The 16,558-nt window shown below is 35.0% G+C and overlaps 2 protein-coding genes across 2 annotated transcripts; both read left to right on the forward strand.

Annotated features, from left to right (window-relative positions):
* The first annotated feature begins 4,415 nt into the window (after positions 1-4,415).
* LOC137950809 (uncharacterized) lies at positions 4,416-9,351 on the forward strand. The gene is made up of 3 exons (XM_068797436.1): positions 4,416-5,229; positions 7,878-8,136; positions 8,672-9,351. Exons 1-3 carry the CDS (start codon positions 4,924-4,926, stop codon positions 9,067-9,069), a joined length of 963 nt encoding a protein of 320 aa, XP_068653537.1. The 5' UTR covers positions 4,416-4,923; the 3' UTR covers positions 9,070-9,351.
* A 2,394-nt stretch (positions 9,352-11,745) lies between these two features.
* Positions 11,746-15,175, forward strand: LOC137950153 (polyadenylate-binding protein-interacting protein 5-like). Its single transcript, XM_068796536.1, has 3 exons — positions 11,746-11,928; positions 13,267-13,691; positions 14,811-15,175. Exons 2-3 carry the CDS (start codon positions 13,269-13,271, stop codon positions 14,907-14,909), a joined length of 522 nt encoding a protein of 173 aa, XP_068652637.1. The 5' UTR covers positions 11,746-11,928; positions 13,267-13,268; the 3' UTR covers positions 14,910-15,175.
* Positions 15,176-16,558: the final 1,383 nt, after the last annotated feature.

The following is a 16,558-nucleotide window of genomic DNA, read 5'->3' on the forward strand; positions in this document are numbered from 1 at the left end:
ACACTAGATTTTGTGACCACTGTTTGTTTTTTTTTTCTTACTAAGTTACTAATTAAATTCCCACTAATAAAGGTACAATACTTTGATTGTCCTCATGTCTAACTTATACACAACACAAAAAAAAAAACATCATAGAACCATGTAATGTTGAAGTGACTTTGAGATTGGTGCCATGGTCTCTTTCGTAGTGCTCCTTTTAAGTACTTCAAACTTCGGTGTTTGCCTCATTGAGTACATAGGAGATGTTCAATCTTGTTACAGTTCATAGATAGGTTTGTTAACTAGTCTTCCTTGTTGTGTTGTTTGTGACATGATTACTTCAATTAACTTCCATAAGAGTGCCCACTAGTTTGGCTACTAGCTAAGTTGAATCCTAAGAGACCATATTCCTATAACATATTAGTGGTTTAACTTCCATACTCGGAACAATGATGCCCAAAAAGTAGATGAATTGTGCTAAATTCTTGGTTTGAAAATGCTCTTTCAAGTGAGCCTTTACTTGTTCAATCCCTTTAGATTACAGCCAAAGATGGTTGTGTCGTCTAATATACTAATGCCGATTTTTACTCATGTCCTGGAACTTCTTGAAACATGCCCTCAAGCTCTATTTTCTAAGAAAAATGGCGAATATTATATATATTAAGAGAAGGGAGAATACAAATACAGAATCCCATACCAAGGACTGAAAACTAAACAGTTAACCAACAATAACAAAATATAGAACACAATGAAAAAAAACCAAATAAGCCACTAGGCAATGGCCAACCAAGAAACATTAAAGCTCCTAACAATCAAAAGGAATGTCCTTTGACATCCAGCCACATGACATCCTCTTTCTCACACCCACTCCTAAGTTGTCTAGCTTGTCCGCTTTGGCCATCATTTTCGGTATTTTTGTCTCTCTAGCATTTGCAGGAGGAAGACAATTGCACTTGAAGACATTTTCAAAAAACCAGACCATTTCATGTCTTGTAGAGTTTTCTTCTAATATTGCTTCAAGGAATAGGGAGAAAAAGTTAAGGCATAATTATTCTTAGGCTCTCACTTATTCCAAGTTCTGAAAGAAATTTTTTTGTCTCCTCTTCAAGATGTGAACTATTTATAGTTGTCCTTGATGGTATGAAAGAACTATCTATGGAGCAGGCTAGAGGGCTAGAGGATTCAAGGTAGAAACATAGAGTAGTTTAATGATGGAGGAAAACATTGAAAAAGCCGCACAAAGTGGGATAGGTTGATTATTGCACTTCCTTCTTTTCTTTCTATCCTTATTTTGATTTTCAAATATAGATGAATTTCACAAAATGTCTTGGATTTGGCTTCAATATTATGATTTGTTTTTATAGAGATCAAGTATCTTATATGTCGCCTTCTTGCGACATCTTGAAATCAATCTAGGGCTGGGTTGGTTCCTTTCTTTGTGGAATGGACTTAGAACAACCTCCTTATGTGTTTCTTTGAGTTGCAGTCTCTTAGTTTCTCTTTTATCTTGTTATCTTCTTTGTTTAATGGTTGTATCTTAAATGTTTGTAACACTTTTGTTTTCGTTGGCATTCGTCGATAAAAATCCACCTTAATTTTTTTTTTAAAAAAGCTTCTTTTTGGTGATTTTGAATACATTGAATATTTTTTATTTATTTGGGACTTGGCGGCAATTAAACTTAGTTTCCTGAGTTATAAAGAGACCTTGTTAGTTATTCTATAACCATTGTTTATTGTGGTTATCAATTTTGGCCTTTTGTCTCTCTGGCATCGATAAAAGTCAATTGCACTTGAAGACCTTTTTATATAACCTGACTATTTCATGTCTTGTAGACGAGACAAACAGTTTTCTTCCATCTTTCTATGATGAATTGGGAGAAAAAATTTAGGGTACAAATATTCTTAGGCTCTCACTCATCCAAGTCATGAAAGAAAATTGTTTGTCTCCTCTTCAAGACGTGAATCAGTTGCCCTTGAGGGATTTGAAAGAACTTCATGTAGACCGAGCTAGGGGATGCAAGGTAGCGACATGGAGTAGTTTTAGGATTGAGGAAAGCATTGAAGAATCCTATCGCGGAGTGGGGCAGGTTCATTCTTGTACTTCTTTTCTTTTTGTCCTAATTTATATTTCAAAGAAAGATTATCCAGTCCATCGAACTCGGTTGTCATGAATTTGTGCAAGATGTCTTGGATTTGGCTTCAAAATTAAGGTTTTGTTTTAATAGATATCAAGATCTTATATGTTGCCTTTATGCGTCATCCTAAGATCAGCCTAGGGTATGGTTGGTTTCCTTCTTAGTCGAGGGGGTTGAGAACCAACATCTTGATGTGTTTCCTTGAGTTGTACTCTTTTTGTTTTTCTATTTTGTCTCGTTTGCTTATGTTTTTCATGGTTGTTGCTTATATATTTGTATTACTCTTTTTTCTTTGGCATTCATTGGTATAAAATTCACCATGTAAAAAAATATATCTTGTACGACCAATTACTCATTGATTGATATAAATTATGTACACTACTCATATTCTATTGACACCTATCAATTCAGAATCGAATGTGGAAGAAATTCAAAAGCATTTCAAACAAAAGACTTGGGGACTGAAAATTCTTTTTGAGTATTGAAGTAGCAAGGAATAAGTTAGGTATTCTTTTGTCTCAAAGAAAATATGTTCTTGATCTTCTACGTGAGATTAGACTATTGGGGGCTAAACTAGTGGATACATCGTTGGAGGGAAAAGTAGACTTATTTGGCAATAGTTCTTCAGTTTTGAAAGATGTGACTTTGTATAGGTGCCTTGTTGGAAAACTCATATATGCAACCTAGACTAGACTAGATATATTATATATCATAATATTGATTAGTTTGATGAAGACTATGCAGGATCAAAGATAGATACAAAATCCACTATAGGTTTATATACTTTCTTTGGAGGAAATCTAGGGACATGGACAAGTAAAAAAACAAGGATAGTCATCAAATCTTGTGTAAAGGTTGAATACAAAGTCATGACTTATACTGCTTATGAGATTATTTGGATACAATATCTTCTTTTGAAGCTTGGTATAAAGGTGAAACTACCTATGTTTATGAATTATGACAATCAAGCCTCAATCTTTATGGTTAATAATCCGATGTTTCATGAGAGAACCAAACACATAAAAGTGGGTTGTTATTTTATCAAAGATCAAGTATTGACCAAAAGGACTACTACTCATATAAAGACTAAATATCAATTGGTTGATCTATTTATTAAGTAATTGCAAGGATTAGTACTCCTTGACGAAGAGTGCAAAAATTAGTACTTTTTAAAATCTTTTGTAACCCAGAGAAGGATAGTTAAAGAAAGACACAAGCGACCACAAGTTGCTCAAGTACATTTCTCTACTTGGGTAGCTCGGTAACCACATATTATTAGTAACTCTCTTCCTTTTATAGGTATGAAAGTAAGTTTGTAGACAAAGAAAGTGAACTCGTTAGGCATCTAAAAGGTATAAAAATGTTAGAAACTTCACATACAAACATAAGTTTTCTTACATTTTAATGTGAAGACCAACAATACAAATTTTGGCATTGAGAAAGTTTAAACAACAATCAAGTATATCACAATTGGAAGAATTGTCTATGCAAGATTTCTATTCCACTTTCAAGTAACATCAGTCAAAGATAACCGATCAATCAATTATATTACCACCTATTAACATGATAAGTCTAGTTTTTAAGTGTCGATTGAGAAGTATCATACTCTCATTTTAAAATCATTTTAGACTATAGGTATATATACTTGGCTAACAGAACATCCCCTATGGATGCCAATGAGGTTACTATGTACCCTAACGACATCAAGACATGAACTGAGTAATATGCCTGAAGTTCATATCCTGAGTCATGTTGACTAACCCCCCTCTTCTTGTTTGGATGTCCATGGAAAATTAGAGAAAAAATAGAAGAGAAATATAGTTTCTTGTGTTTGGATATACATGAAAAATGAAAAAAAAATATTAATATTTTAAAATTTTAATAATTAAAATTTTCTCTCAAATTCCTATTTCTTTTCTTTTCTCCCCAAATTCTATTATTTTATAAAAAAATATTATTAACAAATAATGTAAGTGATTTTTTCTCATATTTTCTTTTCTCTCCGTGTAATAGTATCCGTAGGTCCCGCTCCCGTCAAGCAAATATCAGATCGATTATACCTATCTACGCCGTATATTAAAAAAGCCCCTGCTCTTCTCTTTATTTACGCAAGATTACCGGTGCCCTTTATCGCGACAGGTGTACGGCCGGTACTGGGGGATTCGGAACGTTTAGTGCAGGTGCGCACTCTAGGGTGGAGTGACGCACCTTGAGTGTAAGTTAGTTGGAGGAGGGAAAGGTTATAAAACCCTGACTACGTGTCCTTCTGCTACGTTATCTCCTTTCTCTTTGCCCCTCGAAGACAAATTTATAAATCTCTTCTATAGTCCATATCATAATCGTCCTCACGCTTGGAAACCCTAAAAAATTCTTCACCTTATCCGACTGCATCTGTCGAGTTATTATTTTTTTTTTCATTTTTTATCACAAACCCTAGCTCCGTCACAAACCCTAATCTCGGAGACATTCGGAATTCCTCTTTGTCCTTCCTCCCAGGTCTTCTGTTTTTTTTTTTTTTTTTGTGTGTGCCGCTAATCTTCGAGTCTTGGTGCTAATCTGCTCGAAACTCTACGAAGCTTGCGTTGCTTTGTGGAAGCTCATCGAGGATCGTGGATTTGGTTATTAATATCAGCAGCGTCGATTTTCCTGAAACCTTGTATTTCAGGACTTTAATCCGTTGCTGGTGAATCCTGATCTCTGCGGCGACGAAGGAAATCTTCTTGCGGAAGTTTAGCTTTCTTCTTCTTTGACCGGTTTGCATATACTTTGTTTACGGGATAGCTGTGGCTTGTCTTTGGTATCATTAGCAATGGTTGGAGGTGGAAGCAGGAGGGACGATGGGTCCTTGGGGCTGAGTAGAACTAACGTTTTTGCTGCGCTTGAGACCTTGCGAAGAAAGAAGAAATCAGACAAAGAGCACGGATCGTCAAAGAAGGGGTCGTCGAAGTCTCAGGCAAAGGAGCAGGAGCAGGTATTCTGGGCCCCGGCTCCTCTGACTGTCAAATCTTGGGCCGACGTTGATGATGATGACGACTACTATGCCACTACGGCTCCTCCCCAGTCAGTTTGGGGTTCATCGGAACCGCAGGCGAACAAGGACAGCTTCCCAATAGAGGTGAGATTCCTTAATTTTGAGAATATAATGTTTTGCATTTCACTATTCTAAAAAAATTGCCGTTCCCTTCCAAAAAAATATCTGTTCGAACCAGTTCAATTTAGTATTTCTTAAATGACTTTTGCAACTAGTTTGTAAGCGTTTTGTGTATCAATTCACCTTCAGCATGTGCTTCTTGTCTGCTGCAACTGAGCTCTAATCTGTTGGATGAGTGGACATGTTTATTCTGTTCGGCTAGTTAATACATGCACTCTGGCTGGAATAGGTCTAGTTGTCTAGCCGTTACTCCAGGTCGACTTGAATTATTTGAAAAACACGATTTGGACAATGTACCTTCGAAGTGCGTCTAGTTTGAAAACTGACTGACACCTGGGGAGAAAGAAAGAGCTCTTTCTGTAATTACTGCTCTTGTAATCATTGTTTTCATTTATCTATCTTGTTATTAATTTTGTTCTTTCTTTTTTTTCTTTAGGACTTTTAAGTTTCTTTCAAAATAGATTTTTTAGGAAATATAACGGTTAGCTGGTTAACATAGTTTTCCCTTTTTTCTAGGTAAAATTGTGGTTTTTAAGCTTTCTGTTGGGCAGGCTACAAATTTCTTTGTGTATTTTTGTATCAATTGTAAACAGTCGATGAAATACAACTAATTTAACCAGTAAGTTAGTGGCTGAAAAGTTTTTTTTTATGTGTGCTTGTTGTTGTCTCCCTCGAATTGATCTTGAGATGCCTACAATAAGCACATATTGACATTTTAGTGCGTGAAACAATACATGCAAAAGTAGGTGGATGGGCTGTTTTGGATGTTGGTGTGGCTTTAGTGAGAATTGTTGTACTATCCTTTGAAGGAAAGTTGAGTAACATCATTCTTTAACTCTATTATTTTGGGTTTCCTATTCTGGTGAGGAGAACTTACTGCAACATTTTCATGTAGCTTTAATGTGGGACCATCTACTCTTTTTTTATGGCAGCTTATTTGCTTCTCATTTGCAGTTTAGGTAGACTCTCCTTTTTCTTTTTGTTCCATCTCTAACATCTGAGGAAATCTGGGTGGAAGGGGTTTATACTTCCAAAGGGTTGTCTCCTGCCAGTATGTTGTTCATCTCAAAGGTTGTGGTTGAGTCCACGTCATACTTGCAACTACTCGCCTTTATGGGTTCATGGCGATACAGACATTCTTTTAGACTGTTTCTGGGCAGATGCTTTATATCTTTGTCCGAGTCTGATGTGGCAGTAACCCCTTTTGAGGGTGAGAATTTACACTTTCATTTTCTTATCTTACAGGAATGTAGTGCATCAGTATGTTTGAGTCTCTCTTGATATGGTTAATGAATGAAATGGTCAATTCAATGTTTGTTCCTAGCTCAGTAATTTAAAGTTCATCTCTGTGAAGAAATGTTAGCCATATTTCACAAAACAATGCTTTTTTAAAAAATTAATGAAAGAACAATCAATAAACTTCAGATATTTACTCAATTCTATAGATAATACTTAATTTTCTGCTTGGGTAGTTTTAATTATTTTACACCAACTGTTCTGTCTTGTCAAATTATCCTATGAAATATTTACTCAATTCTATAGATAATACTTAATTCTGCTTGAGTAGTTTTTATTATTTTACACCTACTGTTCTGTCTTGTCAAATTGTCTTTGAGAGTCACTTAAGGCTCGTTTTACAGGAATCGTAAACCTTGAGAAATATGGATTGAGAAAAGGAACATTGTGAAATTGGCTGATCATGTGTTTTGTTGATTGTGCCTCTCTTTGGAGAGCATGTAGTGAGAAAGGTCAATTTATGGTTGATGGAATGAGATAGTGAACTAGAAATTTCAGCTTTGGGCATATTCCTATCTTTGATTTTTTATAGTTTATCTTGTTTCATTTATGTCCTGTTCTTCCTTAGAAAATTTCTTTGAAATTTACACATGTTTTGCAATGTCTCCAGTTTACCTGAATTTAGGTTGTGCAGGGCTAGTATTTGTTTAACTTTACATATTGCCCCTATTTTTAAATTTTTCTGTTCGTTTGCTTACTTGTTGTGATTAACTTTGTCATGTGTCTTTTCTCTTGGAACAAACTTCTATGTTTGTTTTATTAGAAGCATATGTGAATAATTGATTTGGGTTATTGGTGTATCTACTACCGATCATGTTTTATGTATCCCCATTGTCTTGTGGAAATGGTTTGGTGACTTTACCAGTAGAGGTACGTTCAGTTTTCTCTCCTTTTGAAGGAGCATTCCTGGGAATTGTATAATGTGTATATTTTTTTAAAGAAAAAATTGTATAATAATATGTTTTTATAAGCAAGCCATACTAATGGAAGTAAAATGGCGGTCAACTCTGGTAAGGAAGCTGCAAAGGCAATTTAATCAGTGCTTGGACCAAAATTTACTATTTTCTAAAGATTTTCCTATTCCTGTTTGATTTATGCATGTTGAGAACTATACGATTAAGACTGTCTGCGTCTTGGAGTCGTTAAGTATTTTTGCCGGCTAGCCCATGAGATGTTATTGTGTAAGCTTACATAATTATTTGTATATTATAGTCTATAATGTAATAATCAATTTAATGGGGACAAAAACTCAAGTTTTTATCTGATAAGAAAAGGTTGTTTGGGAAATTTGTTATTTATTGGAATTTAATGTGCAGGAAAGTGAAAGCGAGGAAGATCACCTTCTGGATGAGGGTGATGATGATATAGAGGAAGAGCATGAAAATGAGCCTGAGGTTCCAGTCCCAACTGAACCAGTTGTAAAGAAACCTTTTCCAACTTCTGTATCACAGAAGGATACAGAAAGGCAACTTTCAAAGAAAGAGTTAAAGAAAAAGGAGCTAGCAGAACTTGATGCTGTTTTGGCTGAGCTGGGAATTGCTAACAAGGAGACCAATGGTGAAGCTAATTCTCATGGTAATTGTTTTACCAAAAAAAATTGTTTTTCATTCTTTTTTCACATACACATATATGCTTTAAAGCTTTGAATTTACATATCATACACATAAAGGTGCCAAGGAGTTTAAAATGTTACAATTGCTCTTATGCATCTGGATGCTTAGGTCTATATAACTATTTCTTGTTATGGCTTGTGGCCTTTCTCAAATTTTTTGTGTCAGCTTATTCTCTTTTTGGCTTTTTAAGTTGTTGTTGGTTGCATGAAATTTTTTGAAGTGCATAATATTATAGGGTTCTTTCCAAGAATTAAAAACAAGGACAACCCTTGGCTACCTCACACGAGGACAAAAGTAGTTTGATTTATGTCTAGATTCAGTTAAGAACCGTGTTAAACTTGGTATGCCCATCTAAACTGTGTAAAATTGGTAATTTGGGGATTTAAATATGTTTTGTTGGCTTGACTATATAGCTGTTTAGAATCCTGAGATGATTTTTCACTAACATCCTCCAAATAAGCACACTTTTAAAAAAAAATTAATTACTGATGTTGCAGAGGAGAAAAAGCTGGAAGACTCCAATGGAGACAATGGAGACACAGATAAGAAGGAAAATCCCCCAACGGAAAGCAAAAATGCAAAGAAAAAGAAAGCCAAGAAGGAAAAAATTTCAAAGGAGGGTAGAGAACAACAGGATCAACATGCAAATGGGTCTGACAAGAGCGTTGCAGATGTAACTAGTGGAGGCACTGAACAAGAAGAGGAAGACTCATCCACTCTTGATGTGAAAGAGCGGCTAAAGAAGGTGGCGTCCATGAAGAAGAAGAAAGCTTCGAGTAAAGAGATGGATGCTGGTGGGAAAGCAGCTGCCATTGAGGCTGCGGCAAGGAGTGCAAAGCTTGCTGCTGCGAAGAAAAAAGAGAAGAACCACTACAACCAACAGCCGGTGCGGTAAGCAGCAATCCCAGCCATGCCTTTTTTACTTGAGAATGGTGATGGTGATTGTTACGAGAGCGTGTGTAACAACTCCGTCCTCACTTGTTCATTTGTTGGATGCGAAATAAACAGCGGTCTCTAGTTTCGCCTACTTAGGATTGATGACTTTGATATTATTGCTCTTGGCTTTTAGTCAACAAAAGAAGATCTTCTTGGCGTCTCAATCTTGTTCTACTGCCAAATGTTTATGTGAGTTGTGACATATATCGCTTCTATTAGATAAACTTTCTCTTTTATGCAACATTTGTGTATACCTTGGAGCCACTTACACACTGACCAATCTCCCTTCAAGTACTCTTTGCTTGATGTTCCTTCAACCTGTAAATGAGTTTGGGTAGTCTGCTATGGAGTATGTGGATATTAATGGGCAGTTTGCAATGTCGTGGTTGTGGTGTCTATGGAGTATGAGGATATTAAACCGGGAGTTATGGGTGGATGTTTTGGGTATCAGAAGAGTTCGAGAGGAAATTTATTCCATCATATCCCTAAAGTTGTTTTTGGGAGGTGGGTTTAGGTCCCTTTTTGTTTTTTTTTAACATTTTGGTAGGGTACTAGTTGAATTAAAATCGCATTGTATGTGTAACTAAAAATTATGCATAAAAGTAATTCAAGTAAATCAAAACATGCGCATACAACGGGGATGTTCCCTTAGTGGTAGTTACTAGCCAAAAACCCTTGTTTGGAAAATTTTACTATTTAAAAACTTTTAATAGTTAGAATTACATAAAAATATTTCAGCTCTCTTTGACCAACGTATAACTCAATACATGATTTGTACGAAACCAATCTCCCCAAGAGGTTGTTACTAGATTTTAGCTTTAGTTAGGGTTTTCTATCTAGATTAAATGGGTTCTAGATGAATATTTCATAAATACAAATAAAATAAAGGTAAAAATTACACCCTTGGAGGATACTGATCCTTGAGAGATTCAAGTTTCCTTCTCCTTTGTAGCACGATTGAAATGATTGAAGAAACTTTGACTATATGAATGCAAGGATTGGATGAAAGATATGTGAGATTTTTCAAAGTTTGGTCATCTATCTTTCACTCTAAAGCACTTTTGAAATATTTTACAAGATTGAGAATAATGTTTTGAAGTATTTGCTAATAAATGTTCACTAATGCACTGTTTGGCGGGGTATTTATAACTTCTCCAACTCAAACTAGTCGTTATTTACCCGTTTACGAATATTAGTACGTTGATTAATCATAACGAGTACTTTTCTATCAGACAATGACTTATTGATTAATGGACTGATAGATCAATATGTTATCGTTAGTCTAGAAAAATTATGTTGATTGATCATTGACAAGGGGATGATCGATCAAACAAAATTATTTCTGGTTATGCAATACAAATATTATCGATAAGGGCATTTTCAATTATCCATCATGTTTTATGTCCCTTAATGGAAAAACTTTGTTTGATCAATCAATCAGGTGGGATGATCGATCATTCCAAGTGAAATTTGCTTGCCTGGGTAGAATTGATCGATCAATCCAAGTTGGATGATCGATCAATTGACTACAATTGATCGATCATGTTGTATATTTCTGGCATGCATAGTTCTGAATGATTGATCATTACCAGTGATTGATCGATCATTCCAATGCTAGTTCAACAATGTGGACTATTAAATCATAAAGATGTTTTTTCTCTAAATGTTCTAGCATGTTCTAAATGATGTTTATGATGATCCTAAATATGTCTAAGTGCAAATTATGACCTAAAGTTCTGATTTCACATATGTACTTAAGGCAATGGAGTTTAGAATGCTCTCTTACAAAAGTGACTCAGTTTGGAAATTTGTCTATTACACTTGAACTCTAGTCTTCTCGTTGTCTTTTTCCTTGTGGGTGTTTTTTCAAGAGACATTCTTCAATTGTGCTTGAGGCCTTGAGTTTAGTTTGAAGCTTTACACCTTGAGATACATTTACTTTTGAAGGTAAAGTATCTGAAATACTTAGATTTTCAAGTTGTTAGATCAATTTAGTTTTGTTATCATCAAAAGCAATATGAGAGTCAACCTACGATCAACAAGTCTTCCCTTTTTTTTTCTTCTTCTCTTCTTCTCGTTTTTCCTCCTCTCTTACCATAGCCTCCTTCGACATGAGACAATCTAACACAAACAAAGAATCTTAGATTGTGACACAAATTTTTTAGACCCATTCATTTAAAAGCTAACAGTCCCTTATAACTTAAACAACCAAATCAAAGAATCAATTCACTACATCAAAAGTTCCTAATATTTGTTGAATAAAAACTATTGAACACCAAATGAATTGATTGAAGTTCAGAAACCCTAAAAAAACTAGAAGAAGAAAGAATCTTACTCGTATATGTAATCGGGTATTTAAGAATTTTATAAAAATTTAATTAATTAAATAATTATTATTATTTATTTACCTATATAACCAGTTGTTAATTAGGTAAATAAATAGAACCGGAATATATAAACCAATTACTCCTCTAATTAAAACTCAGTCCGGTCCGGCGTCAATTTGAGGCAACGTCCTGACCTTTTCCGGTTTTTAGATACATCCCATAAATAGCGACACGTAACGTCGCTGTTTCACCATCATGTGAGCGGTCTCTTTACTTTTCCTAGCTTCCAGCCCATATGTCACCTGTCACCACCGTCTTTCCCTCCATAACTCTGTTTCGCCAAAGAAAAGAATAAAGCTCTCCTTTCCGAAATTCCTTGAGGATCTCCTGTTTTATTTTTCATTCTACGAAGATCTCCAAACGGCGGGGCATCGAGAAGATTAATTCCTATTTCAGTGTCTTCGTTGGGGAGTTTTGATCTGAATCGTCAGGTCTTTGGACTTTGCTTTCTCAGTTCTGTATTAGAATTCGTTCTTTCTGATCTTATATGTCGGCTTCTGATGAGACTTTCTTTTTTTTTTTTTTTTCTGATTGTGTTGTGCTGCAATTAATCGATGCGATCTCGAACTATTCTTGCCTGTGTGTTTGGTTGATTCTTACATTATATTAGTTTTTTTTCAAATGTTCCTCATCTTGATTTTTTTTAGGTTGGAGCGAATTTAAGGGGCTCATCTTGAGCCAATTATTTTCTGTTGATGATTAGTGTTTTCTTTAACTGGATATGAACATGTAATATATTCCTTTTTGTCTAGGTGCAAAATTTCCTGTCGGGAAGAACGACTCTTGTATGATCTTCATAGAAATCAGATCTCTTGATTTTCGTGACTGATACAAAATTGAATTGTAGATTCTGCATGAGAAAAAAATATATTATACCCTTGGTCTAGTCGTAGTGATAACAAATTTCAAGCGAATGGTTGGATTTCGAGTGTTTTAAGTTTCTAGTTTTTATTCTTTTTCATTTTCTCTCTTTTTCTTGGCGTGAATTCCAATTTTTTCGTTCTACTATTGCTGACAAAGACTAAACCTTTTTTTTCCGTTCCCTTTTCTATTTATAGAGATAAGTACTAACTTTTAAATGTCAACCCAAAAGATTTGCCACTCAGAGGGTGAACAAGATAGTATTTTTTATTTTCTGGCTTGATTTCCATTCTTTGTCATTCTATTGTTGCTTTTCTACGATGGGAAATCACTAGACATGTTTTCTGTTTCTTTGACTTTCATATTGATCAAGATAAGAACTATCTTCAGCATGTCAACCCAAAAGTGACTTGTCACTGAGAAGGGTGAACGAGATAATCTGCAACAAACCACAGTCGCATGCTAGGAGTCCATGAGGTTGTTCTTGTAAAGATTATTGTTATTAGAAGGTTATGGCAGTATGGTACCGATTTGATCTGATGGGTGGATGTAACCAGGATGAAGTGAAAGTTAAGATAACATGTTTCAGCTTATTCCTTTCTAACTATTATATATAAATACTTTTAAAGAAAATATGTTTGTGCATGGATTATTTCTGTTGTGTGTAACTTCTATGGAGCCTAAAACCAAATTTTATTTGTTCTTCTCTTGATGCCAAAAACTTGATAGAAACCCAACTTCTACTCATGTACTTGCCGGGTGTTTCTCTTGTGCTCTTTTTCTGATCAGTTCTTGCTACCTGATATTATTAATTCTTATCATTGCCATTCCCTATTCTTGCTGCCTTATATTTCTTGCTTATGACATTCAGGTCTTAGCAGACTAGCTTTTTTATGTTGTTTCTGCAGTTATGTCTCTGCTCGACAACGATCCATTGAAGCCCAGAAAATCACTCCTCAATCCATATGCTGATTCATTTGTACCATTATCAAGACAGGGTGCAGGCAAACATAACAAGTCTGATGATACATCTGAAAATATTAAGGAAAGTTCCCAGGTTATGATGAGTGAGAGTGAAACTAGTAATATAGCATCTGGGATTGCCAAGAGTCATGTGGATGCTTCTCACTTTAACAAACTGAGTCTGGAAAATTCAACTCTGAAGAACCCTGATGATGAAACTGAAAGGCCAAATATTGTTGATGAATTGGAATATGATTTGGCATTTCTTGCTGCTACTTTTCCCGGAGTTTCCGATCAGTCTCTTGCTGATGTCTACTTTGCTAATGGTGGTGACCTGGATGCAACAATTGAAATGATGAACCAACTTGAGGTATTTTGATTTTGGAGTCCTTATTATCCATTTTCCCTGCAAGGATGATCCCCAAATAATTTGAGAGTTTCAATAGGTTCTTGGTGCCTAATTGAACAAACCTTGTGAATTATCTCTTCTTGCCCTCACCAAAGAAAATCTCTATTGCCACTGCAGCAACAAACCCATGCGTTGCTTATTGTGTAAATTATATCTGTCCTAATCTTTATTATAGATTAAAAATCTTCCCATCGTTTTTTTTATTTACAATTCTCATCATTTTTCATTGACTCTTGTAATTGGTACGAATCCCAGTATCTAAGAATCTATATAACCTTTTAACTGATAGAGGAACATGGCATAATCAAAAGAATGGATCAATTGCAAACTAAAGTCCAAATATCAACATATCTAGGTTGAACCATTAGCTCAATCGTCACATGGGGAGTTTCTACTTTCTAGTGTGGGATCTTGGGTTCTGCTCTTCCCTAGGGGTAGTGTGTGTGTGTGTGTGTAATCAAATATTCAATTCAAAAAAAAAAAAAAACTTTTGGTCTCCTATAGCTTTCAAAATCCTGAGTCAGTGATAAGGAATTAAACAATTGAAGCTGTTCATGCCAAGAAATGCTGCTTTCAGCTCCATATTTAATCTATTTAGTTATTTTTCTGCTAGAATCTGTGGACATTGTTATCTTCAAAAAAGAATTTAGTGTTTTACAAACTTCCTGTGTCCCTTCCCACAATCTTCGCAAAGTGGGAAGGGAAAAGGAAAGAAAAGGGAATACAGACATATCGCTACTACCCCTGTTACCTCCTCCTAAATTGCTGTTTAGATGTCAATTCTGAATTCAGTCTAGGATATTTACATTAGAAGCAGAAATAGCAACAAGAACAATTTTAATTTTGATTTGCTTCTTCTGGGATTCTCTGCATGTCTGCTTTGTTTTTCTTCCTTACAATCGCTTTGCTTTCTTAGAATATGAGATGTAAAGTTCTTCTTGTTTGGTTAATCTTTTGTTCCTTTTTTTTTTTTTTGGTCACTGTTGCTTGTCAATTTTATGTTTTGCTCGTTTTATTTATTTTTATTTTAAACAATTGTAGCTTATTCATACTTACATGCCAGTGATTTGAAATTTCCAGAATATGCCTGAAATGTCTAATTTTGACTGTTCGGCTTGCACCTCTGCAACACCGGACTCGACTTCCTGTATCTGTGATGAGGCAAGCGGTTCGTCCTAGGTCGTCAAATGCAATCTCAGGATAAGAAGGTTTGGATAAAGGGAAAAAAACTGTCAATACAGCATGCTTTCTGTTTGGAATTAAGAACTTTCGAGTGTGTGGTTTCTCCTTGATTGGAAGTGACTGCCTTTTGTCGATTGCCAATGTTGCAAGCTGTTGTATTTTCACAGATATATCTCTTTTGTCATCTCCATGATTTCTGTTCATGGGTCTCTTCCCTTGTACAGATTTACTGAAATGAAAGCGCATTTTGTTTTTGGCTGTAATCTTCTATATTCTGTAACTCATCTTTGATTCCTAGTTCTGAGACACGGCGAAAACTTTTTTATTTTTTAACTTTATGATACTCAAATTCAGCCGTTGGTTTGAATTTTATTGACGCTTCTAGAAAACAAAGTTTTGCAAGAACTCTATATCAAAGCTCGTAATAAGTTTTACAAGAATTAGGTGTTTTGATAAATAAACTTTATTTTTTATATAATTAATCAACTAAAAATTGTTTAAACGGTACCGAGACAACTTTTAAATATAATACTTTTATTTACCTTAAATGCTCTTTGAATTTTCTATAGTGAATGGGGTGGGGTACCCTGCGTTTAAAGCTACACTCAAGGTGAGTGAAGGGTCTTGCCCCCAAAATAGAAGGGCGAATTTGATGTCTCCACTCGACTTCAAACTAAGTCAGTCCTTGTGGTTAGGGGTCGCATTGAGTGGAGTCGAGTTGGAACCTGTATATATTCAAACTGGGTTTGATTTAAATATTTTGAATTCGAACTAGAGTCTAGTCCAGCCTCGAGCCTAAAATTGAAATCGAACTCGAGCCCAATAATTTTAACCGAGTTGAAGTTCAAACTTGAGCCGAGTTCGAGTTCTAACTTATATTTAAAATTTTGCATAAAATACATGTCAAATAAACCTTATGCATAATTTTTACATAAAATTGGATATCACCTCTACATAAAATTGGGCATGACCTCCGTACATAAATCTTGCATAAAATTGTTCATAAACACTGCATAATATTATAAATAAATTTTATTTTATAATTAAACACAAAAAATTAAATAAAATATCAATATCAAATTTACTATCACCCAAATAAAAACTACAAATCTCGTATATCCAATACCAACCAACAACCACGTGATACAACACACAACTGACACACTATCCATTCCCGAAACAAAATCAACACATAAAAGTTAACAAAAGATCCAAATGACTATACCCACACAATATGTATCCTAAAGTGCAGCTCTAAGAGATATTAAATTTTAAATGAATAGCATATAATCGTAGTAATAGAGTAGGTCACAATTCAAAGCATGATTTTGTCCCAGAAATAGTTCATATAGCCAGATTAATGATGTAAAAGGGTAACAGAAAATTTTACAGATTGGCTCCTCTCATAGGTCAACTAGAACAATATCTCACTCTTACAGAGATTTGACCATCAGAGACTACACCATACATAATAGCCACCCCACGGAGACTTTACCATCATCATAAAAGTATACTCACGTTAGCAAGTATTGTAATACAAATTCAGAAGTTGCAGATATATTCATAACAAACAAATGGTTCATAAGTAAGACTAATCAAGATCAAAAGATACTCTTCAATTTCCACATTATTTTCCACCTTTTCTT

This window comes from Aristolochia californica, unplaced genomic scaffold, assembly GCF_029961685.1.
Source record: "Aristolochia californica isolate CCGP_79_NKW_82.1479 unplaced genomic scaffold, dmAriCali1.0.hap1 SCAF_14, whole genome shotgun sequence".
Taxonomy (NCBI): Eukaryota; Viridiplantae; Streptophyta; class Magnoliopsida; order Piperales; family Aristolochiaceae; genus Aristolochia; species Aristolochia californica.